Source organism: Osmia bicornis, chromosome 2 (assembly GCF_907164935.1).
Source record: "Osmia bicornis bicornis chromosome 2, iOsmBic2.1, whole genome shotgun sequence".
Classification (NCBI taxonomy): domain Eukaryota; kingdom Metazoa; phylum Arthropoda; class Insecta; order Hymenoptera; family Megachilidae; genus Osmia; species Osmia bicornis.
The window spans coordinates 4,991,975-5,019,658 of record NC_060217.1 but is presented as its reverse complement, the minus strand read 5'-3'; the positions used below and the strand labels follow the sequence as shown (position 1 = coordinate 5,019,658).

The following is a 27,684-nucleotide window of genomic DNA, read 5'->3' as shown; positions in this document are numbered from 1 at the left end:
CATCCGGTGATTCGCGACTTAATCGCAAGGAAAAATTAAACGTCTTTAGAGACGTCGGCAAACATTTTTTTTTTCCCCAACATTAATGTATGCTTGATTAATAAGTATTTAATGGTATAATAAAATTCGCGACACAACGATAAGCGAGAATTAAACGTCATTAAAGTCGCTGGAGTTCAAAGAGGTTGCGACTCAATATCATAAAGCGCGAGGTCAGAAGCCATTTTTCTGTTCGCGTTGAAGCTAAGACAAACCTTCTCTTTCTTATTTTCTTGAATCATGAACGGTTGAAAGCGGGACCATACCGAGAAATACTGCGCATTCCTAAAGCGTACACCAAAAAAAAAAAAAGATTCTGAACCTGCGAGATTGCGCGATGCAAGAGATGCTTTGCATTTCATTAAACGAAGACCTCCGCGTGGAATGTACGGAAAGAATGTCGTGGAACTCGGCCTTTAGTCGGAGAATCAGCTTTCAGCTTAAAAAAAAGTGCAATTGGGCAGAAGGTAGAGACGATAAGGTGAGAATACAGGTTCCATGGATCAGGATCGACCCATTATTATTATGTGACCGAATAGATGAAAATCGTCTTTTTCGACGAAATATGTAAAAATCCAAAACAAAGTTAAGTTAATGCCTCCCGTTAGGGTATAATAAATCGTTCATCGAATAGCCTACCGCTTGTTTATCAACGAAAATCAAGCCTCAACACGGCGATGCCAGGGCAACAAGTATTTATAACTCTGAACAGGAATCTCAGTCCGTAGAAATTATAAATCATCAATCCTCGCTGGGGAGATTAAGCAAAGAAGAAGAAGACGAGGACGAAGAAGAAGAGGAGTCTGAAGTACCGCGTGGCACGACGACAAAGACGATGTAAATCTAAAATCTACTCGCTCTCGACATCGTGGACCGATCCACTGAAACACATCCAGCACCGTTCAAATCCCAGCTCCCCATTGACACGGCCGACAAAAGAAGAAGAGGAGGTTCATAAATAACCCGGCCAGTTTATCGTGCCTATTATGCAATTACGATTGCATCTTTGAAGCCTAGGTGGTCCACGGCCTCAAGATCTTAGTCCAGGCCAACGAGATAATGCCTGTTAAAAAGTTGTCGTTGTTTCTTCGACTCTACGACGCTTGGCACGACGATTTCGCTCCAACTTTCACCATTTCTTTCTTTCTACTTTTCGGAAGATAAATTCTAATTTTATGTTTATCTTCGAAATGAAGCAACCCTTGGATACGGAAAACGTTTTAGTGAAAAAGATCCTATTCTGAATTTCGGTCCCCTGTTTTTTCTTTTCTTTTTTTTTTGTACGTTGTCTCTGGTTCCGCCATTACTTATTTAAGAGCAAAGAACGCTGTCGCGATGTAATCGTTCGCTGAACGAATATGTAGTCACGAATGCTTCGTTACGAAAGCGCGGGTTATTTCGTCCCCGATAAGGAAACGTTGCGTAATTGATAATTGGAAATCGTGGTTCAGAACTGTTCGGCCAGATGGTTCGCTATGGACGTGAATGTTATAGAAAAAAGGGAATCTGTGTTGGTAGATTGTCGTTTGGAATCTCTCCTTAGGAACAAGAAGGCTACTTAGATTAATATCTCTTATGATATTTTAAGAGTTATAAACTAACGGTGTCTGTTCCTGTAGAGAACGATAGGAATCTTGACCCTAATGAAGCTACCGATTCTGACACTAATCGTGTGTTAATACGAAAAACGTTAAACGTTCTGATTAAATAAAAGCACAAGTGGTCTGTCACGAAAATAACGAGACTGATTTTCTTTTAATGCTGGTCTCCTTTGAATAAGCTCCTTTCTAAACCAACACACTCGTTCCATTAGTGGAAGTTAGAAATTACTTTTGTGACAGGTCATTGCATTGTTTCTTAAAGCACTAAATGATAGCGTCAAATTTCCTAAATCATCGTCAACTTTTTAACAAGAAGAAAGTGGAGTGTAAATGACGTGGATCTACGTCAACAGCTGCGAATGTGTTAATTGATAATGATACTCTCTTCCAATCTTGAATATTGAATGATAACGTCAAAGTTCATAGATATCGCGTATCATCATTCTATGAGATCATCCATCAGGATATAAATATATTGCATAGTCCATGTATGTTTCAACATCATGTGAGTTCCCCTATCAATGAACTGGTGATGACAGGGATTCGGATCGACATTAAAATCAACTGTACACCTACCTGAAGGCAGTTCTGGAGAGAGCAGGGCGCAAAGAGGTTGGATCTGGTTTATATTTCCTCAAGAGGGTGGATATGATTCATTCTATTACGGATTTTTCAGGGTAAATGCATACGATTTCCTCGAGTCCTTCGTTCGATAACGTTCGATGAAAGAAGCAACGGTGAGGATGGGCATCGGAGCGGGACGGGTCGGCGACTGGCTGTTGGCCAGTGGCGCCCACGGTGTATCGCGAAAACGCGAGAAGATTCGAGCAGGTTAGTGGTTACTAGGACCGGGTCGGTGCGCAATTTAAATTTATCTAGGCATGTTTTGCGTCATTCAGCCACCATCCCGGCTGATTTGTGACCTTTCGGTGCTTTCGCAGCTGGCGGCCGATCGCGGGCCAAAGATCGCCAGTCGGCCGGCAAAATCAACGACCTGTCGACATTCCACGACGAAGACGACGCCGCGTCGCGCCGTGTCCCGCTCGACGATCGGCCTGGCCGATTCGCTCTGTCGCTACGCCGCGATCCACCTGTTACCGCACGTCCTAGCCGACTCGGACCTGTCCGCCGTTAAGCCCGTGCAGGAAAGCCGTCCACCGGGTTCTATTTTGACTGATAAACAGCTGACGCGTTCGACCCGCGGCGTGCTAACTCGTTCGTTATAAATTCCGACGGACTAATCATTTTCACGGGGACCTGCTATTTATGAGCCGTGACGAGCGGCTGAAACCGACTCGTCGCTTCAGGGAAACTCTGCAAGTTGGAAGAAGATTTAAGGGAGCCTCGATACTGTTTTAACTTTCCGATGGTGGAACCAGGTTAATCGAGGTCCTATTATTGTTACAAGCCTGCGTACTTGGTTCTTTCGAAAGAAAATGGCAAACTTGATGGGAAGGGTAGCGCGCAGGGAGCGCAGAGAGTTCAATACGTGGCGTTAGAGTCGAACTAGGGAGACTGCGTCCTGCAGCCTCATCCGATAGAAAATGAACGTCACTTGCCTTTCGCTCCTACTACCTAGGTACTTTATCTCTGAATTTATTTCTATGACGTTTCATGAATTAAAAAAGCGACGCTCCTTATTTTTTCCCCCGAGAACAATAAATTTTCTTAGCACAGCAGAACGCGGTTCGCGCTACCTGTCATAGCATCTCAGCCGAGGAATTTCTTTCATAGAAAGACCGCTATAGTCAAATCAGATCGCTGCCGTTGCCGGCGCTGGCCGCGTGGAACGGACAGTTATAAATAGATTCAAAAACTATTGCTTTTCAATCCGCGTACCGTGGCGAGAGGTTCGCCGAGAGGAGCGAGGCGGGTTAAAACGAACGAAAGAACGAGCGAGGGGTTGAAGAAGGAAACGAAGCGATCCCGTGTGAACAGCAAGAGAGAGAGAAACGACTATGGGTTCTCTCCGGTGAAGCTTTTATGCCGAAGTTTGCGAGCCGACCGCCTCGTGGATCATTTGTTATCTTCCACGAGAAAGCTCCCCGACGCAAATAGGTTTGTTTCTGGCCGCTTTAAACGCTTCACAATAATCCACACGAACCCAAATTCAATTAACGCCTCGTCGTTCCCGTTCTACCCCCGCCCCCCTTCAAACACCAACGTCCTCTACACCTCCCCCCGCCATTTCTGCACTTTGTACCCGTTGACAGGCAACGAAAGTAGCGTACTTCTTCTTTCGTCTCTGTTTTATGCGCGGCCATGGACCACGTTGGAATATTGACGTACGTGCTTGGAACACAGGATGACCTTGAACATTTGCATCTCCCTAGCGGTAGGATGCTTCAGGATCACCCTTCTTCCGTGTAAGTTTACGTAATTTGCAGGGTTCGAAACTACCTCGATAATTTTCTTATTACACTACGCGCCGCGTTTTTATAATAAAAGGGGAGTTCAACGGAATACAACACGTGACAGGAGTAAGATGACCACGGTTAGAGAGAGGAAAAGGGTATTGATACGTGGGGAGGGACGGAACAGGATTGAGGAAGAATGGGGAATAGTGGGTACGCGTCTCCATCCATCAGGCAACGGTCCGATCGGTCGACACACGCGACTCGAACCTACGGACAACCTCCGAATGCATTATCTCCCGTTGCCGGTACCCGGCCATCCTCCGAGTCGATGCCTTTTCGATAATCAGAGCGTTTAGGGCTGTTTATGCATTCGTCGGATAACGTATGGCTTGCCGCGAGACCGATACTGATGTCACTGTTCTTGCCTTTCAATGCTCCGTTCCCTGACCGTCTGACATTATACGCAGTGGACGCTTCGGATGTCCTCGGTGTTCCCGATGGATCATGAGTGAAAGTAAATAGTCTACGTCTACTCGTTGGACTATTTAACCGTGACGTTTCAAGAGAACTATCTCCTATGCGATTTATAATTATAATTAAATTAAATCTTAATCCATTGGTGAATCGCGTGGTACCCAGAAGAAACGGAACAATTTAAACGCCGTCAGAGGCGAAGCAACGGTACACGAGATCAATAACAAATTTTCAACAATTAATCGACAATAATCTCTCGAACGGTCAGATTGGTCGACTCCTCGAGAACGATACCGACATCCTATAAATGCACTGGTGCACTCGTGTGCGTGTACCCATACACGTGAACGCGTGCACACGATTTCAGACAGTGTTCCTGCCGCGAGAAAATTAATGACTTGCCTTCAACGGGAACAATACAGTCAGCTGCGACTCTTTACGTGTCTGGCGAGTACGCGGCGATGCTTAGGCCGTCTAAGGTCGAACAAAAACACACAAACGAACGGGCGACGCGTGTGCGTTGGATCGATTTATGTCCGACGGTCCTCTAGCTGGCTCTCAAGAATGCGAACGTATAATTTTCATACGGTTTTTCCCCCGACAAGCCGTTAGAACGCTTTAATCCGCTCGACGGTGTGTCCGTTTGCCGCGAACGGCGACCAAGCCGCTCGCAATTTGCCACAGTTTCGCTGGATTATCGTGCCTCGTGCGTCCTCCTCTTCGCTGTTACATTGTTGGCCGTTCGCGGCACGCTTCCGGCCTTCTGATTCACCGAAACCCGGCGACTGTATTTTCGGTTGCGTTTTGCACCTTAGCCGAAGCAAATCTCTCTTTTAACGATGATCGCGAATTGGAATCAAAAAGGTGAGACAGAGATTCCGAGGAAATTTCATTCCCTCCGCTTCGAATATCCGTGCGATACCGTTCGGTTCAGAACGAGCTCGGTGAAGCATTAATAACGAGGAAACTTTTATCGGAAATAACGTAGAGCAATCTCGGGAGCAATATTTCCGGGGCACTTGCCAGAATCCGTTAGGAGGCTTGGATCGCGAAATGCCATCTGCTTCTTATTCTCCGTGCCAGCCATACGCGTTGCAGATAAATATCATTGGAAACGCATCCCTCTTTCTAGCAGACCCCGTTGCGGTCCCGTCCTCTATGAATCATGTAGTACCTATGTTTTAGGTCAGCTTGTTCCTCTTAGGAGGCTGTCGGATTTGATCGGCCATGGCGTTCCTCCTGGTTACCCTGTTCTCGGGTGGTGGCTCGGGTAAGATCTCGTGGTGCTACGTAAGCCTCGCACCAGCATTTATTTATGGTCCAGGATCGCTAGGGTGTACGTGAAACCGCCTCTCTATACAACCATCCTGTTATTCGCACTGAGAGCCCATCGAATGAAGCTGTTTCCTGTTTAATTTCAATAATCTACGTTTTATATTGTAATTATTCCCTTTTTTTGTACCAAATATTCTAAATAAATAGCGAAGTTTTAACAAATTGAAAATGCTTGAAATTTTTAAATTATCCCAATTTCTCATAATGCTTTGAATACTCGATGATTTGTTACCTGAATGAATTCTATACAACCCTGCGAGTATCAAAAAGGAAAGAAATGTTTTCGAACCATTTCTCAGCTTAATCGCTGACGATTTCCCGAGGGCAACGTTTGGAAATCTTATCCGAATGGTAAGAGCCCTCGGAAGAATTCACAGTAGTATGTAAACCTCACGCAAGCATTTATTTATGGTCTCGGGTCACCGGCTGCGAGCGAGGGCCGCCTCTACAACACACTTTACAGAACATATTTTACACAGTCGGGGAATAAAGCTGTTTCCTACTTAATTCCGCCTTCTACTCTGTTACTCTATGTACGTGGCTGTTAATTGACGATGCACGCGATAATTGGCGAACATCAGCTATCTGACATCATTCATCCCCGTTTCCCGCGATCAACGATCTTCCCTATCTCTCTATCGTGTTTCTAATACAGAACATTTAAATTACGAGTATAATAACTCTTCTTGCTTATTACATTAACCCGTACCTATATTGAAGGGTCAAAAATTTGGTCTTTAATACCATTGTTTATTTACAATAATTATTTTAAGAGAAGATTCAGAACCATATTGGTTTAGTACTTCCCCCTTAGAGCAGTAGTGTCGATGGTACACGGTAACAGACGGGACGAAAATAGTCGGTAAGGGTGTAAAAAGGGGACGATGCAAGCTGAGCGTGATTCCGCGCGGATACATGGCGTGAAACTTACTCCTACCCTCGCAGATTGAAATATCCAACGGGGTAATTAACCCATTCGAACTATATTAAATTCGTATTTGAAAATTATTAACAATGGTCACTAAAAAATAATTTTCGTAAATCTAAGGCACGGTTGACTCACGCACGAGAAAAGAATGTCTTACCGACTTGCCTTTTCCACGAATCTAAAATGTAGATGTAGTTTATCCTGAGTAATTTTTTATGTAAATTGATCAACAATCTATATCCTGAGCGATGAGAAAAATTTTGCATTCCTCTAATAATATTACATCTAATGAAAACATTGCACGGTTTAAAAAACGATTGATCAAATGTATCGAGCACTGACAATCGTGCACGATCGAGCATCGAATAAATAAATAAAAAATTCTTTCAGACTGACACGTTGGATACGCGTTGAATTATGCCAAGTTTTTCCTTGACGGACGTTTCCTCGTTGAACCTGCCCGGCTGGCGATCCATCGATGAAAAATTTATGTGGCTGTTAAATCGTAACACGAAACGTAATGTGCCGTATCATAGAACGTGGGGTGTTAACGAAACGTATCGAACGAACTTCTTCCGCTTTTAATTAGCGACTTTGCTAATGGGACGATTTGCACCGTTCGTTGATTAACGCCACCTGACTGATGGCTTTAGAAATCTCGCAGATTGCCTTTAATAATTCCTTTGAATTAAATTGAAACTACAATCGCGTTTAATCGACGTACCATTTATGTAAATAATTTTCGTCGGTGCCTATACAATATTCGTCTATGCTGATTAATTGATCGATTCGCAAAGTACCTGAAGCCTCGATGATCGAGAGTTGAAAGCTGGCGATCATTGATTTTTCTGATCGATCGATCGCGACAGACGTCTGACGTTTTATGTTTCGAACACTTTGACCATCGATCCATCAAAATCCATTGGTAAAAATGATTATCATAAATGCCGTATGAAAAAAATAGAAATTTGTAAACTATTAGGGACATGGAAGCAGAATATAAATTATATTTTACGCAACACAGAGGCAACTAAATTCACGACCTGTCCGCGTAGTTTACTTTTAAAACCACTCGAACGTTCAACTGCCTATAACAAGAGGGGTGAGAACGGTATTTAATTCTCATAAATAACTCAAAGAGCGTGGCGTTTGCCAGGTAGAATATTGTGCAAGGATGTTACGCGTTAAATCGTTCACGATATTATTCTAGGGAATAGTTGGCGGTCGCGTTCGCAACAATCATTGCGGCCGGTTGTTCCGGTGCTCGTGTCGTATCAAAACCCCCAAGACGCACGAACAGACGCCATTCAAGAGCAGCCCATAAATTTCCCGGGCAGCGAAACACTGTTTTTTTACAATGATTCGTTCGGGCTGGGCCAGCGAACGGCCTGTTTCATACGAGCCACGGATTCCTCTCCATCTTTTTACCCTGCCTCCTTTAAACGGCTATTAATACCCGGGACAATTTGTCGAAGAGAAACTGAGACAGAGAGAAGGGTGGTTAATTAAACACACGATCGTCTAGGGAGATTGGTGGTACCGAGAGGGCATTTAACGTACGCCTCTTGCTAATTTTAGCTGAAATTTGCAAGAATTATAATACACATGGGTTTGTTACAATTTCCCCACATTTCCGATCCTAAAATCGTCGAAATTATGTTCCTTTTCACTCGATTCCACTCGTAACGAGTACATCTCTAGAGTTCCCATTGTCAACCAGGAAGAATGGAAGAATAGCAGTGAACCATATGAAGACATCCCGCAATAAGCAGAAAAAAAAGACATCGGTAGCATGGTGGGCTTCGGTTTTCCGGCCACTTTTGTCGCGGGAAAACCACGGAACGTGTGTAGCGTGGCGGCGGGTCTGGCCGAGCCATTCACCGGCAGCTCGTAAATTTTCAGGAGCGGGAATCCTCCTTCGGGAGGGGTTTGTCGAGCCGAAAGAGCGACTGCAGGAGCATAAGGATCAAGGATCCCCGTGGCGAGCGGGCCACGCAGCAACAGGCGGCCCACTTCGCTCCCGGCACACATCCATTTTACCCCATCGGCTCATCCCGTTTGCACTAGCTGCTCGCAATGAAAATTTATGTCCTAATAAGTGATTTGTACCGTTGCCTCGCTTCGATTTAACTCATTCTCTACGAACCACGAATTAGATCCACGGTTTAAACCAAAATTCAGTATCCATGAATTGTACGCTTGAAACGGTATCATAATTCCAACACTAATTATCAGAATTTTATCATGAGCAAGGAAATTTTCAAAATTTCAATGCAAGATATCGTGTAAAGGTTCTTCAAGTTCGATTGTTAAAATGCCGCCGGACTCGCATCAGTAGAAAAAATAAATACAACCCTGATGAAGTAGCAATCGAGAGAGTAAATTAGCTATTGTTAAGCAGTCACGTGCAAAAGTTCGATCCCTCAAGGAAAAATGGCATCGTGTGCGGGACGTGGTCCGTGTGTGCAACGTTAAATAAGGAACTAGCAATATATTTGACAGGGTATTGGTCATGCGCGTTGATTGATTAATGCATACTAATGAAAAGAATTTTTGTTGTTACTAAAATGAAATATGCGACGCGACTGGGAAAACCAGTTCCAGCATTGCGTTCCCGTGTTAGTTTCGCCTGTTACCCATGGTAATCGCTTACAAGCGTTTGCATACGCTCTCATCATCTTGCCAGCGGTCTTACAGCCCTCGAGGAGCGTTCGTTCTGAACTCTTTCACGATTATGAACCCATACGAAATGTACAATCTCAGTTGAAGACCCATATGTATACCCAAATGAAACATGTACCGATGTAAAATGATCCAATTCCTAATTTTATTAACGGCTCGAGTTTTTAATAGTGAACAACAATTATAAATGATGAATCACAAATTGTTTCAAGGTATACTGATACTCGTGCCTTGACCTAACTGCGACCACCCTCAACCGATCAATCCTAAATGCGCCTATTTATTGCAATCGATCAAACAAATATACCCCAGAGGTCTGCACTGAAACCTCTATAACCATATTACACGACTAGTACACTTTCTGTAGATCATTATAGTGACATTCAATAGCTCGGTAATCACGTAATATATTACAGGAGAAAATAGTTTTTTTCTTCAGTAAATCTGTTTCATCATTTTTATTGATCCTAGTATTGGTAATTTGAGAATGTTAGGATAATTTTCACAAAGGGACTACATAATCTGTGACCCTCTTATTTGGAGAATTAGCTGCCATTCTTGGTCCTCATAGGTCTGAAAAATGGTACCTTCTGTAGCCCTTATTACTAACGAAACGGTCAGCCTGACCTATGATTATGGGTTTCAGATTGCCAACCTCTGTTTAGAAATTGAAATAAAAGGATATTGCATCGCCTTAACTTTTGCAGAAGTAGGTAGTATGAACCTAGTCAAGTTTTCACACGAATGGAAAGAATCATTAAGAAAACCGCGTTTCCTCGATTAATCGTGGAAAAGAAACCAGAGAAAGTCGAGGTGGAATTAAAAAAACTAACGACACCAGATTCGCCAGGACTTTCATGAAACTGGTCAAACACGGATGCACCTCGTTTCAACTTATTCCCTATCGGTACTGTTTTATTGAAGAACTGGCTCCTTCTATAAGGATTCGATTGAGACTTTCTAAAAGCAACCTGCAGAAAATTTATGCAAACGAATCGGTGATTTTGTTCGTTGGGCTCTACTCGAGTTAATCAATCCGTCACTGTTTATTCGACACCTGTACACGGAATTGAGTATCTTTGCGTACCATTTGCGCATTGTGAAAAATTCGAATTGATTAAATATTGTACAGTTATTCAAATCTTCAGGAGCCAGATGTGTTCATTATTTTTTCTGTGAGAGACTGAAAATTATCTCGTTTTAATATGGGATATACAATTATCCAGTGAAACAAAAGAACATTTAATTCCATTTATCATTTTCTAAGAAATTACCCAGCAATTTACCAGATTTTATTAAAAGGAGATATAAATTGATTCTGAGAAAAACTTTATACTCTGGCTTATAAAGGTATGTATTTAAAGACCTATCAGGAGATGTCATTAATGTATCAGGAAATTAAATCAATGAAATTACCTACTGAATCGTAATTTAAGTCAATCTTACAAATGGGATGTTTCCGGATAGATCAAAGTATTTTTAAGTAATTTTCTTCATAGAAGATAACACATGTTATCTCATCTTCTAGTGTGCAATTTTGAATTAAAGAAAAAAAAAAATGATCAAACGTTCTACATGGCAGGGGACATATTAGACTTCTAATCTCATAATCCACCTTAGACTTGGATACAAATCCTCAAACAACTCATTTTCCTCTCGTGGCAACATTCTCACGGAAAATTCATAGGTGGTTATTATTAACAAGAACAACACACGAATCCATCGAGCAAGATATTTTTAGTTCGCGATGATAATCGGACACGGAAGCGGCGGATTCTTCGTTTATTTCTCCAAAACGTCGAAACGTTTTACGTATGCAGCTTAAGCTTCGCAGCGTCGCGACGCTTGGGCAAGCTCGTAAGCTGAACGGGATCCATGACGAATCAATTATTTCCCCCCTTGGACGCGAATACGAGTGTTGTCTATTTTCTTACGGCACACATTTAGCCGTTCTTTTCCGCTTTTGAGAGGCCTTGTTCGAGGCCTATTACACCGTGACGAAAAACAACGCCATCGCGACGCTGGCGTACACGGTTGGCTAACAGAAATTCGACCTGTTCCGGGTTTCCACGTCTCTGCCATTTGGTCACCTTCTTTGTGACCCATGCTAGCTTAAGAAATTCAAATCTCTGACTTCTTTCAGTCAGTTATTACTGAGACTTCGGAGATCATATTCAGGGGGTAAGTTTATAAAAGGGGTGGCGAATCTCTATGGAAAGCTCTTGTGTCACCCAAACTGGTCAAAGTTAAAGTATTAACAAGAAGTCTACTTTCAACAGAAACAGGGCAAGATTTAATGCCTATAATGCATGAAGGATTTAGTGAGAACGTATGTTGAATACAAAAGGTTAATTTGAGAACTGGGAACTGGTTTAACTACCCCTCGAAAGAAACGAAAAGGGTGCGATTTTATTGCTCGAGAAGTACCCTTTCATCTCTGTTTGCTTTTCAACGATGATTTGTGTCCTGAGTACAGTTTCTCAATACGAGTTAGAATTAAATTGTCTTCTTAATGACAACTAAGAAACTTGTAAATTTAGAGCCAAAATTTCCACAACCTCCTCCACGCTAAATCTATCAACGTGGAACCGTTTTCATGTAAATGGTTATTATTAAACGTCCCCGAAAGCTGTTGTATGAAACGAAAACGGAAACAGGGCGACCTTGATGCAAGATTTCAGTGAAAATGCAAAGCGAAACGGAGGAGGAACCCGGGGGGGCACAAAGGGTTCTTTGCTTTCGGGATCGTTTAGAGAAGACACGGCCAGGTCAGAAATTACCTAGCATAATTATCTCGAGCACAATCACCCCTTTGACGGTTCCGACGTTCGTGCAAATGTTCGTGATTTACGGTCACTACTTGCTGCACGATTCCGCGAAGAAGAAAGCAATTATCACAGCGCCGTCTTCTCCGTTGGAAACGTGCAATTAACCCTGTACTGCTGCTGGATTGCCCGAGACATCGTGCACAGTTGTACCCGAAAAATTTGGACCCCGTCTCCTTGCCATTCGTTGTGCACCACTTGAAAGGTGAATGAGAAACGTTAAAGGCTCGTTGTCCCGACGGTGAATGCTCGAGCTCTTTCCACACGATCAGGTTGTAGGATGGTTTTAAATATGATCGGTGGACAAGCTTGAATGTACGACTTCATGATTCAGAGTTGGATGAGTTTATGTTCCTCGTTATTCCTCGTCTAATCCTACAACCTAACTTCAAGTTACTCCACCGAATGTACCCTCAGCGAAGATACTCTGGTCGCAAGTGTTCGATGTGGCTGGTTGCTGTAACTTCAACCCCCTGCAGTGGATAGCACGCGAAGAAAGCGGAGAAACAGAGGGAACGAACGGAAAAAACGATAGAGCGCGGAGGAGGCGTGAGCTGAGAGCGAGAGGAAGTCGGGAGACGTATGGAAAGGAGCTTTGCTTTTCGTATCCCGTTTGGGAGGCCCGTCGAATGGGCTTCGGCCTTCGTTCCAGAGAGGCCGGACACGCTGAGAGAGCGAGCCGAAAGAACGAGGCAGGGTAAAGCGAGAGAAAGAGAGGAACGACGAAGGAAAGGGCCCCCCGCGCCTTACAATGCAGCCTGATTTATGGCCCGGGCGCACATACATAGAGTTACACACGATATCATAATACCATTAATTCTTCGTCAAATTCCCCGCTGACTGAATCATACTGGCCGCGCAGTAAATCACGCGGGGCGACTAATGTGAACGCGACCAGCGCTCGCTGTCTTATCTCCTTTGAACCACGGGGGCAGGTGGATGCCCGTCCTCTTGGACTCTGCTGAATTGCTGTGGGCCCTCTTTTCTCCCACTACGTTGCTCACCGCGTCTACCTCCTGTTCAATCTCGAACGCGACCCACTCTATTTGTCTCGTTGCCGCTTGTTTCCGTATTTTTATAGCCGGTTCGGTTATCCGTGGCGATTTCACGAGGGCTACCAAGCCGGCCACTTGTCGGGACCACCGTTTACGTAATCCCGCTTCACCGTGAAGCTCCGAGCTCTACGGGATGGTGACGTTACCTTACCGGGAGAAAGGGGATGTGGGCGTTCGTGGTTACAGCCATTCGATGCCGTGGACCCGTTCATCCTTTCTTTTTTTTGTCTTTTTCAGGCTGCGTTTTTTGCGTTTGTTTTTTCATCGCGTGGCTATGAGAAAGTTTTAATGAATTGTCGGGGGCCCTTTGGGGCGAGTTACTGCGGTATTTGGACTGGTCGTGGGACCGACTTTGGTGAACTTCGGAAGGTTAACTCGAGATTTAGCAAATGTCCCTTCAATTGTAACAATGTCGAGCTATTTTTCATTGAATAATTTACTTCTATTAACATCTAATTTGATTCTGCTCCTGTCAGTCCCGGGATACATTCACTGTTCACAAAATCTAGACGTAATCCATCAACTTCCATCAAATCTTTCTTGTTCCAACAACACTCGCGTAATTTTCAGCTACTTTCAAACAACCGCAGTCCCACTCTATCGATTATTTTCTACTATTCTTGTGCACCGCTTGTCCCGACACCTCGGCCACCCCGGATAACATGAAACATTTACAATGCGGACTCGACGAGCCGCAAATCGCTCTAAATCGTTCAACGATAAATTCGTCTTCGGCCTAGAATTTCTTTTGGAAAAATTCCCGAATGAATTTTCTCGATTTTCATCGACGAAAGACGTTTGAAGTGAATATGATTATGGTTCACCGTTGAGCATCACGGGGCCTATGATATATGAGCGAGGATCGTTATCGCGGCGAGTATCGAAATTTATAATCTCGCGGCTAATATTCTAGACGTGATTTAGCGGCTCAAAGGAGGCGGTCACCGTGAAATAATCGCGATTATTAAACACCCGTAAATTCCACATTCCTGTTACGACACACTGGCACAAATTTTCACCGCGACGATCTACAAATCACTGCCGCATATTTTTACATTTCTTTCCGGGATCTACGCTTATGACTTATCACCGATCGAGTCCCGTCCCGTCGCGCGATTTACGAGCTAACTTAACCGTTCGACGTACGTTCCTTTCCTCTGACCAGCCAGGAAACGCGAGAACGGACCAACTTTCAGGTAATCCGAACTTCCTTTCGACACGCAACATGTGCACACCGCGTTGAAAATGGAAGAAAAGACTACAGCTAGACATCTTGAAACGTTCTAGGACGAGGAAAATCAGGAAAATTTCTAGCGTCTAGATACAGAGAATTCGATAGAGAAGCTGTTGTGAACATCAAACTGATTAACCGAGAAACGAAATTGGACAAGGTACTCCTGCTATAATATCAGGGTTCATAAAACGTGCACGGGGACCCCAACCGAATCAAATTGCCCACTGTCGTTTAGAAGGTTCTCGTCGCAATTTGGCGCGAGGGTACGTGCGCGCGCGCACGATATCCGTGTACCGGGGCCAGGGTAGCCGGCAATTAAATGCAATCACGAGGATGAAAAGAAAAAGAGAAGATTCAAAGACTTACTCTGTCCGATGTGCACCCTCTTCATCCACGGGTAAATCTGCGGTGGATTGCTGCCGGTGGCGTTCGACTTGTTGGACGAGTTATTCCCGGTGCTGGAGGTGCTAGAGGTGGATGATGCAGGCGAGGACGCGGACGACGCGGTGGTCAAGGTGGAACTTCCTTCGCCCACGGGTCTAGAACTTCCGCTGGCTGGAGAGGAGGCCGATGCGGCCACGGACGACCTCGAGGAGCTTCCTGGCGGCGAGGTGAGACCTGACGCGGTTTTGCTGGTACCAGGTGCCACCAGAGGTGTGGGACTGTTCCTGGAGGTGGACGTGGACAGATCTTGAGGAGACGCGACGCTGGTGGAGGACGTTGAGTCGGCGTACTTGCAGCTCGACGTGGAGGCTGCCGATGGCGCGGATGCTGCCTGAAGCAGCGGCGTCGTCGGGTCCTGATGCAGCTGCTGCTGAGGATGATGTTGTTGCGGATGATGTTGGGATTGTTGCGCGTGCAGGCTGTGCTGCTGCGAGGTAGCGGTCGCGCTGAGTCTTGGTTGAGGTTGCAATTGCGTGTAGTCTATCATCCCTGTGGGCGCTGTGTGCTGCATTCCGGAGGCCGGTGTAGCGTACGGGTGCTGAGGATAGTGTTGCTGAGGCGAATAACAAGGTGCCGGGTAACTGGTCGCCGCGGCGTTTGGATTGTAATAGTCTCCACCTGCTGGTGACGCCGCTTGCATTGGTTCTCCGGGTGAATTTGCCGTGGCTCGGGGTTGCTGTTGCGCCTGTTGGCCCGCGTAGCATGACGCGAGCGAATTGACGAACTGATAGGAACTCATCGTTCACGCGACTTCACCCGTCGTCCTCGTCGTCACTCTGCCAATCGTTCCACACGTGTACTGCTCGACATTCACGAAAACAATAACACAGCACCGAACGCGCTTCGGTCCCCCAAAAGACGGCAGGCGGGAACTTGTTCGCGCACTGTCGTTAAATACAGGATCGTGTCATCGCGTCGTTGGTCTCACGACGACGACGGCACCCCGGTGGTATCTGTCACACTGGTAGCAACAACGAGCCGACCCAATGGTTTTATTATCACTGACCGGGTGGAAAAAACCAGCTCACCGTTTTGCTGTCCCGTTGGCCCAGGAGCCAGTTCACACCTATCGCGCGTTGTTACACGCGGATAAACACGTCCCTAAACGACTCGATAATGAACGAGGGGGATCGCGGCGAATAGACGGAGAGGCAGCAAGCCGTGTGCCGGCAGGCGGGCAGAGTCTGAACCGACCTGAGCCGAGTCGAGCTTACGAGGGCCACGTGGGCCTGGGCTATAAAACTGTCTTCTGCTTCTTTACGATCTCACGAGTCGCAATTACCTACAGAGGACTCGTGGAGGCAGCGTGCAGTAGCGCGTAACAGCGGGCTTATCGGGTCGCCCCATTGAAGACGAGTCTCTGTACACACTTTTTTCTTTTTACTTTTCTCTCTCTCTCTCTCTTTTTTCTCTCGATGATTTATTCGCACGAATCACCGCGCGTTCAAACGATATTTATATACCGTGAGATCCTTGACGTTGATTTCGCGAGAAGAATGGACCACGGGTAAAGTTCGAGCACGGTAACGTAACACGAGCCGATGTAATGTTTGAAAGAACGAAGTAATCGTCGTTCGTAGCCGGTATCCCGGTGTACCGATATCACCGCATTAGGGGGTGAAGCGTATTGCCGCGGCTCGCCGTTCACCGTTCCTGTTGCGTGCGCGGAGGGTGGTTGGTATCGTACTGAAGGCCTCGCCACGATCCAACGGAGGCCCGGTGTGTGCGGTAGCTTGTCACGTGCCCGCGCTCTCTGCGTGTCAGAGGAGCGCCTCGACCAATCCCCGTCGTTCGTCAAACCTTGATTGGTCTCTCCGCCGGCGTAGGATTCTTCAACCCCGTTCCTTGCGTCTCCGTCGGCTCTGTGATGGTGCTGGTGCTGGTGCTAGTGCTGCTGCTGCTGCTGCTGCTGTTGGCGCTGCTGCTGCTGCTTGCTCGTGTGGTAGTGTTGCCTGGCTGCTACCCGACGTGACAAGAGCCGACGAGAGGGGTGTGCGAGCAAGACAGGAAATCCGAGGGGTCACAGAGAGGGGATAGCACAGTCAGGGGGGCTAATGGAGAGATATTCGGGAGCCCCGAGGAACGATGGTGGGGCGAGGATCACTCTGCTTCTCTCTCCTTCTATCCTCTGCAACCTCCTGGCCGCAACGTCACCAAGAAGTAGTCTTCCGCTTGCCGTCTCTGCGAGGGGGCAACGCGCGCACGCGCCCCCTTCCGCGTACACCCTCGTGGCGTGGAAACAAGGAAGAAGAGGTGGTTCCCCGCGAGACCGCTACCGCGTTCTTCTCGATCACCGATCGTTCGATCGTCTCCTCGAACCTGTCTCGCACGATTCGTCGCGCGACACCACGCTGCCGTGTGATTATCCTCGGCAACACCTTTGACTTGCGGCTTATGATTCGAAGAAGGAACGGAGCACTACTGTCGGACCACTGTCAAGCGCATTAGGTGTTTCGGAGCCCGCGAAACGAACGGAATCCGAGGCGAGAAGCGGACGAGTCGGGAATCGCAGTCGGAAGAAGGGGCGCGCATAAGTCAGCCGGCCGGCCGCGGTTGACAGTTTTATGAGAGTTTGATAGTCTCCGGCACGCTGTTCTCCCGTTGACGGCGCGAGAGAATCCGGGACGTGTCCGTGGGAGAGACGAAAGGTTGGCCGTTGACGGGAAAGAGAGGAGAGGATTCGAGTGAGCGAGATGGTAACACGCGCGCACTACGCACCGCACTCTTTATTGTCCCATAAATTCAAACCTGTTGCCCATAGCCGAATGAGAGGGACGGGCCGGAAGAAGGAGCGACAGAGATGAAGAAGGGAACGGGAATCAGGGAATGAGATAGAAAGAGGGAGAGAGAGAGAGAGAGGAAAGCGTGCACGAGGTTAGGAATGCTCTCCCAATCGCGCAATCCGATTGACGCCCCCGTTATCGTACGTACGGCGAACCCGGACGCAACTCGTAACTCACTGAACCGACTGAGCCGGTCGCGAGGAGAGCCTTCCGAGTTGGCGGCTCCAAGCAAGCAGAAGCATGTGTGACGTAGTAGCCAGTTGGTCAAACGGGGGGCACCGCGGGGTGGCGACGTGCCGGTGGGGTTCCGTAGCGTAGGGGACGGCCGAGGAGGCGGAGCTCTTTGCTTCTCGCGGATAACGCTTGCTATGTTCGACTTCACCGTTTTTCCTTACACATTTTCCGCGTTTTTCGTGATTGCTCCTCTTTTCCTATTATCTGACCATTTTCCCCTGCTACCTATCACTTATATCCTGATCCAAACAGGTTCTCCCTAATTTCCTACCTTACAAAAGCCATTGATTTGTCTTATCTTATGCAGATTTAAAAAGAAAAAAAGAAAGCAACGTGGTTCAGAGATCGAGGTTGGATCGAATACACATATCGGAGAGGAGAAAATCGAGCGCAAAGCGTATAGTGTGCCACTCGCTCGCCAGATGTGGCAAGTGCGGTCGTTCCTGTTGAATTGTCGCGCGCGCCCGCCCCCGGTCGCCCCACCTCTTCCTTCGCTGACCCCCACCATCGCGGCAACGCGCCCCACCACCGTAAACCGAACTGGCTATCTCTTCCACTTTAAGTTCTCTCGCGGTTGTGTTCGTGTACTCGGGAACCCCCACCACCTCTTCGGTATTCGCCACTTCGGAGCACGGTATTTGTCCTACACCTACCATCCTTCCTAGGCCTCGCTTTTCTCGTCGCGACGCAGCGTGGCGAGGCGGCCTGCTCCGAAGGAGCGCGCGCGCGCCAACTCGAAGCGCTACGTAAGAGGGAGAAAGGTTGACAAGTGATCGCGGATCAGACAGGGGTTCATCCTTGCCGCAAAACACCGTCGAGTTGCTGGAAACGCGATGATCGCCGGACCGTTTACGGATTCGTCATCGCGACGGAGACGTCGCTTTGTTCTTGCACGCCGTGAGTTCGAAGGGGACGCGTTTTCGACCTGCCGAGGGCTGCTATCAAAGCGATACTCTCGGAGGGTAAACGAGATTGGACCGGACCTTTTTCATTTAGGGATCAGAATGGTTTGATAGGTATTAATTGTTGAGATTCATGGGTAGTATTTCGAGTTCTTATCAACTTGATTTGCATAAGAGGAGTGGTTTTTATTGTTGCTTTATTCCTGAAAATTGTTATGTAATTATTACATCGCAATATATAATACTGTTGCTATCAAAATAAAAAAAATATACCTCTGCTACATAATGTATGTAGTCCACGACCTACCCCCTTACCACTTCAATTCAAACTTCCCGCGCTCTCGTTCCAATCACCCTGGAAGGGTGCAATATTCAAATCCGCCAAACGCGATCGCACACCCATTCCACTCGATCGAACTAAAAAATTCCATTTCGATCAAAAGTAACACGGTGGTTTTAACGTACTCGGTAGAATATAAACAGTGCTCACGATTCAAAGTCCCGTGTACAGGGAGGACGGGTTTCGTCCGGGATAACGAAGTCATCACGTCAGGATGTCGATGTATTTCAGACTGACGTAATGAAAGCCTTTGGCTTTCGAAGGGATCCGCTGGAAGAACTCGGCCACGGTCGGAGTATTTCGGTCCGATTCGAGGCGCATTGCCTCGCGGCCGCGTGTCACTCTTTGCTCTTCACTTCTCTTTCTCTCTCTGACGCGCTCCCGGTCCCTGTTTCTTCGTCTCTCCTTCTCGCTTCTCCCTCGGCTCGCCCCATTAGAATTTCTAATAAAGCCGTCGCAGGTGTAAAAAACGTATCGGGACCCCCATGAATCACGTGTCGCAAAGCAGAGCCGCCAGGACACGTGTATCTGTTATGCCCTCCTCTCGACAACGCCACGCGGAAAAGGACGCTTTGCGCGACCTCCTCTTCCGCTCCCTCTTCCAGGCTTCACCACGTCGCTACCTCGTAATCTAGCGACTCGTTGGAATGGAACGAGTCCAGGGAAGTAATTATTGTCGTTGATAGCAGGCCTTAAGTGGCCACGAATTATCGTCAAGTTACATTTGCATTCGTCGAGTAGCAAAGGGAGTTCGAAGATCCTCTAAGTGGCTCGAAGACTGAGATTATTTCAGTAATAATTGCCTGTGTATGGAAATATTAAGTAATTAATGAAATTGATGACTGTAATGAATGCGCTAATGTCTAATCGGCATGAAGCCGAGGATGTTTCTTTGGCGATGACATTTTTAATCACAGTGAATTTTGTTATCAATGATACAATGAGCGAGAAAGTTTAACAGACAGGCAGATCTTATAATAGCAAACCCGTCAGGGCAGTCATATATTAACTTCTGCGTGGACGGTTTCAGGCGTTTGCATAAATAAGGGTTGCCAAGCTATGATGATTTTCTTTTTGCTGTTGATGGAATCGTAGGTTGTTGTTTCTTGTACGTTCGTTTAACAGATACGAATCGAATATACGTTCTTAATCTTCCTACGATGTTCGTAAAAACAAGCTAATTGTTTTCGACCTGCGTAGAATTAATAAAATTATGAACATAAGGAAAGAATATCTGCAACAGAGATTACCATACTACAGACACCTCTTGGAAAAAAAAGTTTATAAACTCTTTCAACAAGAGGAGGCGCGTTCTTGAGAGCTGATAAATTCCGCGCGGGTTACCCGGACAGGCTAGAGAGGAAAAAAAAAATATATTCAATTCGAGGTTCACAGCTAAGACGCGTTGCAGAAAATCCAATACGTATCCGTGTGCCGGCCATGATGGATTGCCGGAGCTATGGGAAACTATCTGTCAAGCACAATATCGACCCTCGCCCTCTTCGTCCAACCCCTACGAACCGAAGGTTCACTCTCGCCGCTGCTGTTCGTCTCAGGGTTGTGCTCTGCAACGTAGCTTTACCCAACACTACCATACAAACCTTTTCTCCCTCCTTTTTCCTTTCCCCACTTTTGGTCGAGCGGTTCGTGACCATTTCGCAAATGGCACATCTCCACCATAGATCCTGTTATTTGCATAAAAAGAAAAATAAAGCAGACCTCGTGGAATCTACGTTTAAAGTTGGCTGATGCTGATGCTGGCCACCAAGGTGACTGCTTTGATAAGGGTGAACCGTGATTCTCGTTAAAATGCTTTATCGTATGCCATTGATGGCTTCCGATCGGTAGATAACGAGTACACGATCCACAATTTAAGGGGGTCGTTCGTTGAATTGTTTTCGCTGGTCCATTTGGCGGGAAGGAACCTTCGCTGGCGGTCCAAATTAATTTAACTCTCCCTGTTTACGAAAACAAACGATTAAGTATCTTTAGAGGAATATACGCTTTTAGATTGCAAGTAATTTAATAATGTTAATTACGCTAATATCAATATAATGTCGATGAAGAAACAGTGGCCTTTATGAAATAATTTATTATCAGTCCCAAATATAGCGTTTATAAGATTATCTAATAAAACTTATATTAAATCGACTAGTATCTCTCTTAAAGTACAATTGTCCAAAAATATTCTCTAGTTTTCCTTAAACTTGTAATAAATAAATTTATATTACTAACAATAAGCTCTGTAATCCTACGATCATTGTACTTAAAAATATCATACCTCTTGTCCACACAAGAGTTCGTTTAATTTTTATTTGAACATTTTTTATCACTTTAGATATATAATAATATTTACACCGTTTTACTAACTAATAGGAACATTCAGCATCATTTGCAAAATTATTGCAACAGAATAGAAAATAAAGTTACCTTACAGATTAGTTAATTACCACCACGATTGAAGTGAAAATATACCTTAAACTAAGCACTAATTCGCACAAGTTTATAGACCTTGATGATCTTGTTTGGACGATCTATAAAATTCAACGATTACGCACTTATTGTTCTTCGAGCAACTCCAACTTGCAATTCGAGGGCGACACAAATTCGACGCTGCGAACTAATTATTACGATTGCAAGTTAAACTGGAAGGATCGTTAAAAGGAAAAAAAGAATTAAGACCGCTGTTGCACGCACGAGGAACGTTTTCAGCCATCTTGTTGCGTGTGAACAGCGCAGCTGCTGAGCGCCCCCCACTCTTCTTCATCCCTTAACTTTTCGACTCCCCAAGTTGTCGCCCTGTTCGCATCAAGATATCGGTAAGTTTCCACTCGATTATAAACATTGTTCTTTTCATTCTTACGTTTGACTTTGAATTTTATGCTAGTTCCAACGATAACTTCTTCCTCTCTTTCTTCAGGTTCTTTCAGCGTCCATCAGCTTCTCCCGTTTCGCGCAAATCTCTTCCAGAAAGCGACCGTGACGAAAGTGGAAACGCGACGATCGCCGAGTCATCGTCATTAATCAGCCGAGTATGAATTTTCAGCGGACGAGTCAAAATATTTTTGAAACTTCGTACGCGGTACTGGAAAGAGTGGCCGGGCGTGTTGTAGCGCGAACCGATTGAAGCGGACCGTGGCAAGCGAAATACGGCGTGAACGACCGCGCTTTCGGGATACCTGAGCCGCAGGATGCTCGGCTGTTTAGCTCGTTCAGCCATAAATCATAGTGGTTGCAGGGTCAGCTGGCCCGATCTTGTCCCGAACGGCATTCCCTGCTCACGATGCACCGTAAAGGTCGAACTTTGTCGTGCGATGCCTGTAATTTCCTTTCTTCTAGTTGTCTCTTATCTATTTGACGCTTGCACTCTGAATTGCCCGTGGAAATGTAGGTTCTTTAGCTGGCTAGTCCGTGTTTGAGGTATCTTCGACTAGTTTGAGTGTTTTTGTGATCAGAAAAGGGTTAACACGTTGATTGCCATGGAGGATCACTGATGGCTTTTAAAGTTAATCTCAAAATTAATTCCCAAGTAACCAATATACCTACAAAATTATATTAAGCAGTCTTATTTTCAATACTGATCCAACGTGTTCAGGATTCGGCATGATGCTGGAGCTTAGGCATTTGACTCCCATACGTTTGCTTCTGGAAGTAACCATGACCGTCATACATGTTATGTTGCTGATGGCGATACTGAAGATAAGCTTCGTGAAGATGATGCTCAGGCATCGCGGAAGTATGCTGAATGGACGTGGTAGCTTGTCCGATGGGCATCATGGTAGTCGTTGGAGTTGTCGTTGTCCCCGTGGCCAATAGACCTTCAATGGGCGATCCACTTTGACTGGTGGATACGATGTCCTCCATATTCGTTTCCAGCCCGTTGTAACTCAGTTTGCCATCTTTCTTCGCTTTCATGCGCCGATTCTGGAACCAGATTTTAATCTGGCGCTCGGTCAAGCACAGAGCCTGCGCTATTTCTATGCGACGTCTTCTGGTGAGGTACCGATTAAAGTGGAATTCCTTTTCCAACTCGAGGGTCTGGAAACGCGTGTAGGTCTGTCGTGTTCGTTTATGCCCACCGCCATTCGTGTCCCCTATAATGTTAAGTGAAAAGTCAGTGAATAAGAAGTTAGGAGTTATAAGTTTTTAAGTTAGGTTTTTACGTACCACTGGAGTAAGAAGACTTCATCCATGGATAGTCCACCTGTCGTTGCGCCTGATCTTCCGCGTACTCAGCCTCATTAGGGCTTTGCTTCCCATCATTATTATTATTCACATAGCTACCGTATCCCTGTTGAACGCTATAATCGGTCGGTGAACCTGGTGTCACTATCGAGGGTGTCACGCAGCTGCTGGAATGCGGCTGCGCGGGGTAGGCTTGATAGCCCTGCAAGTATCTATTTCGTGTTTCCGGCTGTTGAACACGATCCTGAGTATCCGCCAGGTACGCCGCGATAGGCGAGGTTCTATCCGTCGAGGACGTCGGTGTATACGGTGGAGTTTGGCAAGAAACGTAAGGAATACTCTGTGCAGGCGGCGACGTCACGGGTTTCCCGGTCGAATTAGCATAACCCTCTGCGATTGCCTCTTTCCCATGACGCAGAAGAGTCTCCAGGAGGCTGGAAGGGGGCGAGAGCTCCTGGTTCGCTCTCTGAGTGTAATTCGAGCTGGAGTGCAGCTGCTGATGCGTTGCGTGATACCCGCTATCAGGATACATAACCTGTTCGCCGGATCGATCACCGATTGACGATTGATAAGGCCAGTAGTCCGACTCGCTGCTGGCGAAGTACGCGGAGCTGGCCATCGCGATTGGAGGGGCAACTACGAAAGCACCAGAGACAACGCGATTATCTGTTACGATGAATCTCAAACAACACTGGTCCGTCCACTTCGAGGAGAGCACATTTCACGAGTAAAACTGGTCGGAGGACACGGTGACGTGTACACACTGCGTTTTCCTCACTTGACATGCAAAAGTCACTCGGTATTTAATATAAAACACACTGAAAACGACGAAGAAGTTCCTTCAGCACTGCCGACAAAGTCTGTGCACAGAGTATTCCAGGGAACGACAGCACAGAGAGAGGTGCTCGCCAGGCAGCGAGGCCGACTTACAATGAAATGAAACGAATCCTGTCCCCGTGACGATTTTCGACCGTCCACGGTACACAGGGGTTCCACGCGTGCCAAAAAGGGCACCCCGGCAAACTTTCACCGGGTTTATTACCGTACCACGCGGACAGTGGCTCCCCGGCGGAGGTGGAGGGGACGACGGGACTCTACCCTTGGGTCTACGGGGTTCCCCGTGTAGCGCCTCCCGTTTCAACTCGGGCTACCGCAGGGGTGCTCTCCGCTTCTATCAGCTGCCCTTTGATTCAGAGTTAAGGCCACCCCCGATACACGCAGACGATTTTCGATCTGTGCCGCAATCCCCTCCCACTATTCACGCTATTCACACAAAACCCATATTGGCTCCCCTTCGCACCCGACCTCGCACAATGCCTGCCATGTGTGCAACCCCCTTTGCCGGCTCGGCTGCGTACCGAGGGCAGCCTATCGGCGACGACCGACCCCCATGGATGGAAGCTGGCGAGCGAGCAAGCTCTGATAAAATCGGGGAAATTGATAAGTGGCTTTTAATGATGCTTCTTAAAAGGGAGGAGGCTGTTTTTTAACGGGCCCGGGAGCTGGTTGTTGATGATAGATTGCTGAGTTATTTATGGGTTGTTTCGGTTGTTCCTCAGGTGACAGAATTAGGGTTAAGATTTAATCGAGGTAAATGGTCGCTCAAATTTTTTAATTAAAACAGAGCTCTACGAGTGAAACTTGACAATGCACCAGCATGATTGATGGTCCGGTGGATGAAATATGTTTCCAATTTTGTTTTTGGAAAATTTTTCGAAGTTCCGAGTGTTTTTCCGCGTTTTTATCGAGAAACCGGAAAGACTGAAATAGATATTTCGAAGCGGGTAAACAAAGAGAGCTCGACGAAGCTAGACGCAGGCAGTCTTGCGAGTGACGTCTCTTTCTAGAAGCCTGACCGGCGACGATTAATCAACCCTGTTGAACCCTCTCTCCTCTTTCCCGTTATATACACGTGCATTTAGCACGTCTCTTCTGCCCCCGTTCACCTTCTGTATTTTCATTAATCCCACTTTCGTCTCGGCGCATTTGCGAGGAGGGGAAACGAGCCGAGAGGAAAGGCCGAAGAAAGCTGAAGAATTATGAAAGTAGGCTCGACCACTTCGGGAGGGAGAGCCCTTCCATTTCGGCTCATCATGGACAATCGAAATCTTTTTCTATACTGAACACGTTTCTATCATTTGAACGCTTCAATTATTTTTGTAGTAATTTTATCATGAATAAATTTATTTAAAAAAATGTCAAATGCCTACATTTATTTTCCGGAAACAATATTCTTCCAAACACATTAAGAAATCAGAGTCTTCGGTGAAACCTCAAAGAAGTAGGGAATGAAAATGTAACAAATGACTATCTTAATGTTCCCACACGGCCTCCGTTAAGTCTTTCATTTGTTAAAAATCTAATTAAGCAAGAAAAAAGGCGTGAACGTTGTCAACCAGGTAATTGGAGCACAAAAGGTTGAAGCGGGATTAAGTAAGACACAATCGTCAAAGCTAATGATCGGCTCGCGCTTAAACGGGCCCGCTTGGAAACAATTATCGTCCGGAGGAAGATAATAGACGGCTTTGCGGACAAACTATAAATAGTAAAGCAACCCCGAAAAAACGTGATTGATGATGCGTTCCTCGTGGTGACCAAACCTACGGGGACTCCGAACGACTGATCAGGATGGACACGCGTCCACACCACTACGTGCAACAGTCATCCACACGTATCTGAAACCTTCACCAACACCAGTACGCAAATGATGCTGAGAGAACAACGCAGGAGTCTGAGCTCGCGTGTGCAAGAGAGGAAAGACCACGATGATAATAAATAATAATCCGCAAAGGGCGATACTTGTGGGAAGCGACGAGGGTCCCGACAGGGACAACGTTTCGCGGACCGTAAATGATTTTACCTACTGACTTCATTTTCCCTAGTCCCGGGAATCTCTGCTGTACTAGTTTTTTTTAGTTTAGGACCGAAGAATATGTGGGATCCGATCATTTTAAATTGTAATTTTGATCACTTCTTCGATACTGATATTGAAAAATAAATATTCACAAGCACGATTAAAAATTTTAATTACACAATAAAATTCATGTTTCCTCTTGTTCATGGTCAAGCAACAGAAGCAACGAGTAGTACGGTAAAAGAAGGAGTGGGAGAAAAAAGGGATGGTTCTTATTTACAGCGGGACCAAAGCAGACACGTAGTATTAAGCAAACTACCTGAACGACACCTGGGATGACGTATTGCAGCCAAAGTGCGCCGTCTTTATACTTTATGAGTCCGCTTCATAAATAGCATCGTCCCTTAACAACCGAGCAGCTCGAAGACACGCGCCTCCCCACGCGTTATCCCCACGCCGTACTTGTACACCACGCTAGCCGTGGTGTCTTCATTTTTGCGTCGGCCGTGTCGCACGGTCACTTTGGAACACCATAAACAGAATTATTGCCAGCTGTTCCACGTTTTTGTCACGCAGGTATACAAGAAGGTGAACCGTCGACGAAAAATTCCCCGGCTACGTGCAATAAAACTTTCACTCCTGACCACCCTTACCTTCTGTTTTGTTTCTTTTTTTTTTCTCCTGAAAATCTGTCACGCACTCGTGTTCTTTGATTTTCAATGGTCAGGCTACCTTGATGATCTGCTGAAGTTTGGACACGTTGATTCTTCATGGAGGTAGGTCGAAGGTAGGCTCGAGGGAAGAATTCTGGGTTTCACTACCTTAAAACGGTGCGGAGTTTTGTAAATATAGCAATATAGTGCTCTAGTGTCTTGGAACTAATTTTCTTTAAGCGAAAGGAAAATTTTTAAGTTTGGTCACGTAGATTTTTCTTGATGGATTCTGGGCTCTATCGAACCAGTTACATTTCGAATTCGAATTCTTGGTTCGTAGGACAAATTAAATTGGGGCTTCGCGTTGCGTGAAATGGCGCGGCATCTCGGGGGCTAACATATGTGCCCCCATCCGCCCTGTGTACCTCGAAGGGAGAGAATGTTCACCGGTTTGTAGGGTGGCGTTTGCGACCATTTGGGAAAATTGGAAATATCGGGATCAAGCCAGGCGGCCTCTATTATTGTTCGATTGATTTATATTTTGTTTGCGTTACTCGACGATCAACTTTCTGGATCCATCCGAACCAAATCCAGTTCGTCGTTATAAGATCTCTATGTTTGTTGGACTGTCCATTCCTTTTTTTTTTAATATTAAAGGTATTAATTAATTAAATTAATTAAATTTAATATGGCATTAATCCATGTGTGGACTATCAGCTACCATTAGAATTAAAAATAGAATCCAAAAGAAGGGAAATT

The 27,684-nt window shown here is 46.0% G+C and overlaps 2 protein-coding genes across 5 annotated transcripts in view; both read right to left on the bottom strand.

Moving 5' to 3' along the window:
- Positions 1-18,024, bottom strand: part of LOC114878849 (homeotic protein Sex combs reduced) — a 28,987-nt gene extending 10,963 nt beyond the window's left edge. For all 3 annotated transcript variants that reach the window (XR_003789806.2, XR_003789805.2, XM_029193114.2), the window contains exon 1: positions 14,897-18,024. Coding sequence is in view for 1 of the 3 variants with exons in the window: in XM_029193114.2 (XP_029048947.1) it covers positions 14,897-15,713 (817 nt within the window). In the remaining 2 variants the exon portion in view is untranslated. The remainder of the gene's footprint in view (positions 1-14,896) is intronic.
- A 3,552-nt stretch (positions 18,025-21,576) lies between these two features.
- On the bottom strand, positions 21,577-24,302 carry LOC114878843 (homeobox protein Hox-A5). Of its 2 annotated transcripts, XR_006830286.1 has the most exons (3): positions 23,401-24,302; positions 22,097-23,327; positions 21,577-22,032 (listed from the first exon to the last, which is right to left on the bottom strand). XR_006830286.1 is itself a non-coding variant. In XM_029193103.2 (2 exons), exons 1-2 carry the CDS (start codon positions 24,035-24,037, stop codon positions 22,825-22,827), a joined length of 1,140 nt encoding a protein of 379 aa, XP_029048936.1. In that variant the 5' UTR covers positions 24,038-24,302; the 3' UTR covers positions 21,577-22,824. The 2 variants fall into 2 exon arrangements, 1 of the variants encoding a protein (XP_029048936.1); XM_029193103.2 differs by having other exon boundaries at positions 21,577-23,327.
- Between the last annotated feature and the right edge of the window lie 3,382 nt (positions 24,303-27,684).

What these genes read in the sequence shown, in the direction of transcription:
- LOC114878843 (XM_029193103.2), bottom strand. Translation starts at nt 24,037, where the DNA reads ATGGCCAGCTCCGCGTACTTCGCCAGCAGCGAGTCGGACTACTGGCCT. An exon ending in GAAGTCTTCTTACTCCAGTG is followed by an intron (nt 23,328 to 23,400) that starts GTACGTAAAAAC and finishes TTAACATTATAG; the next exon opens with GGGACACGAATGGCGGTGGG.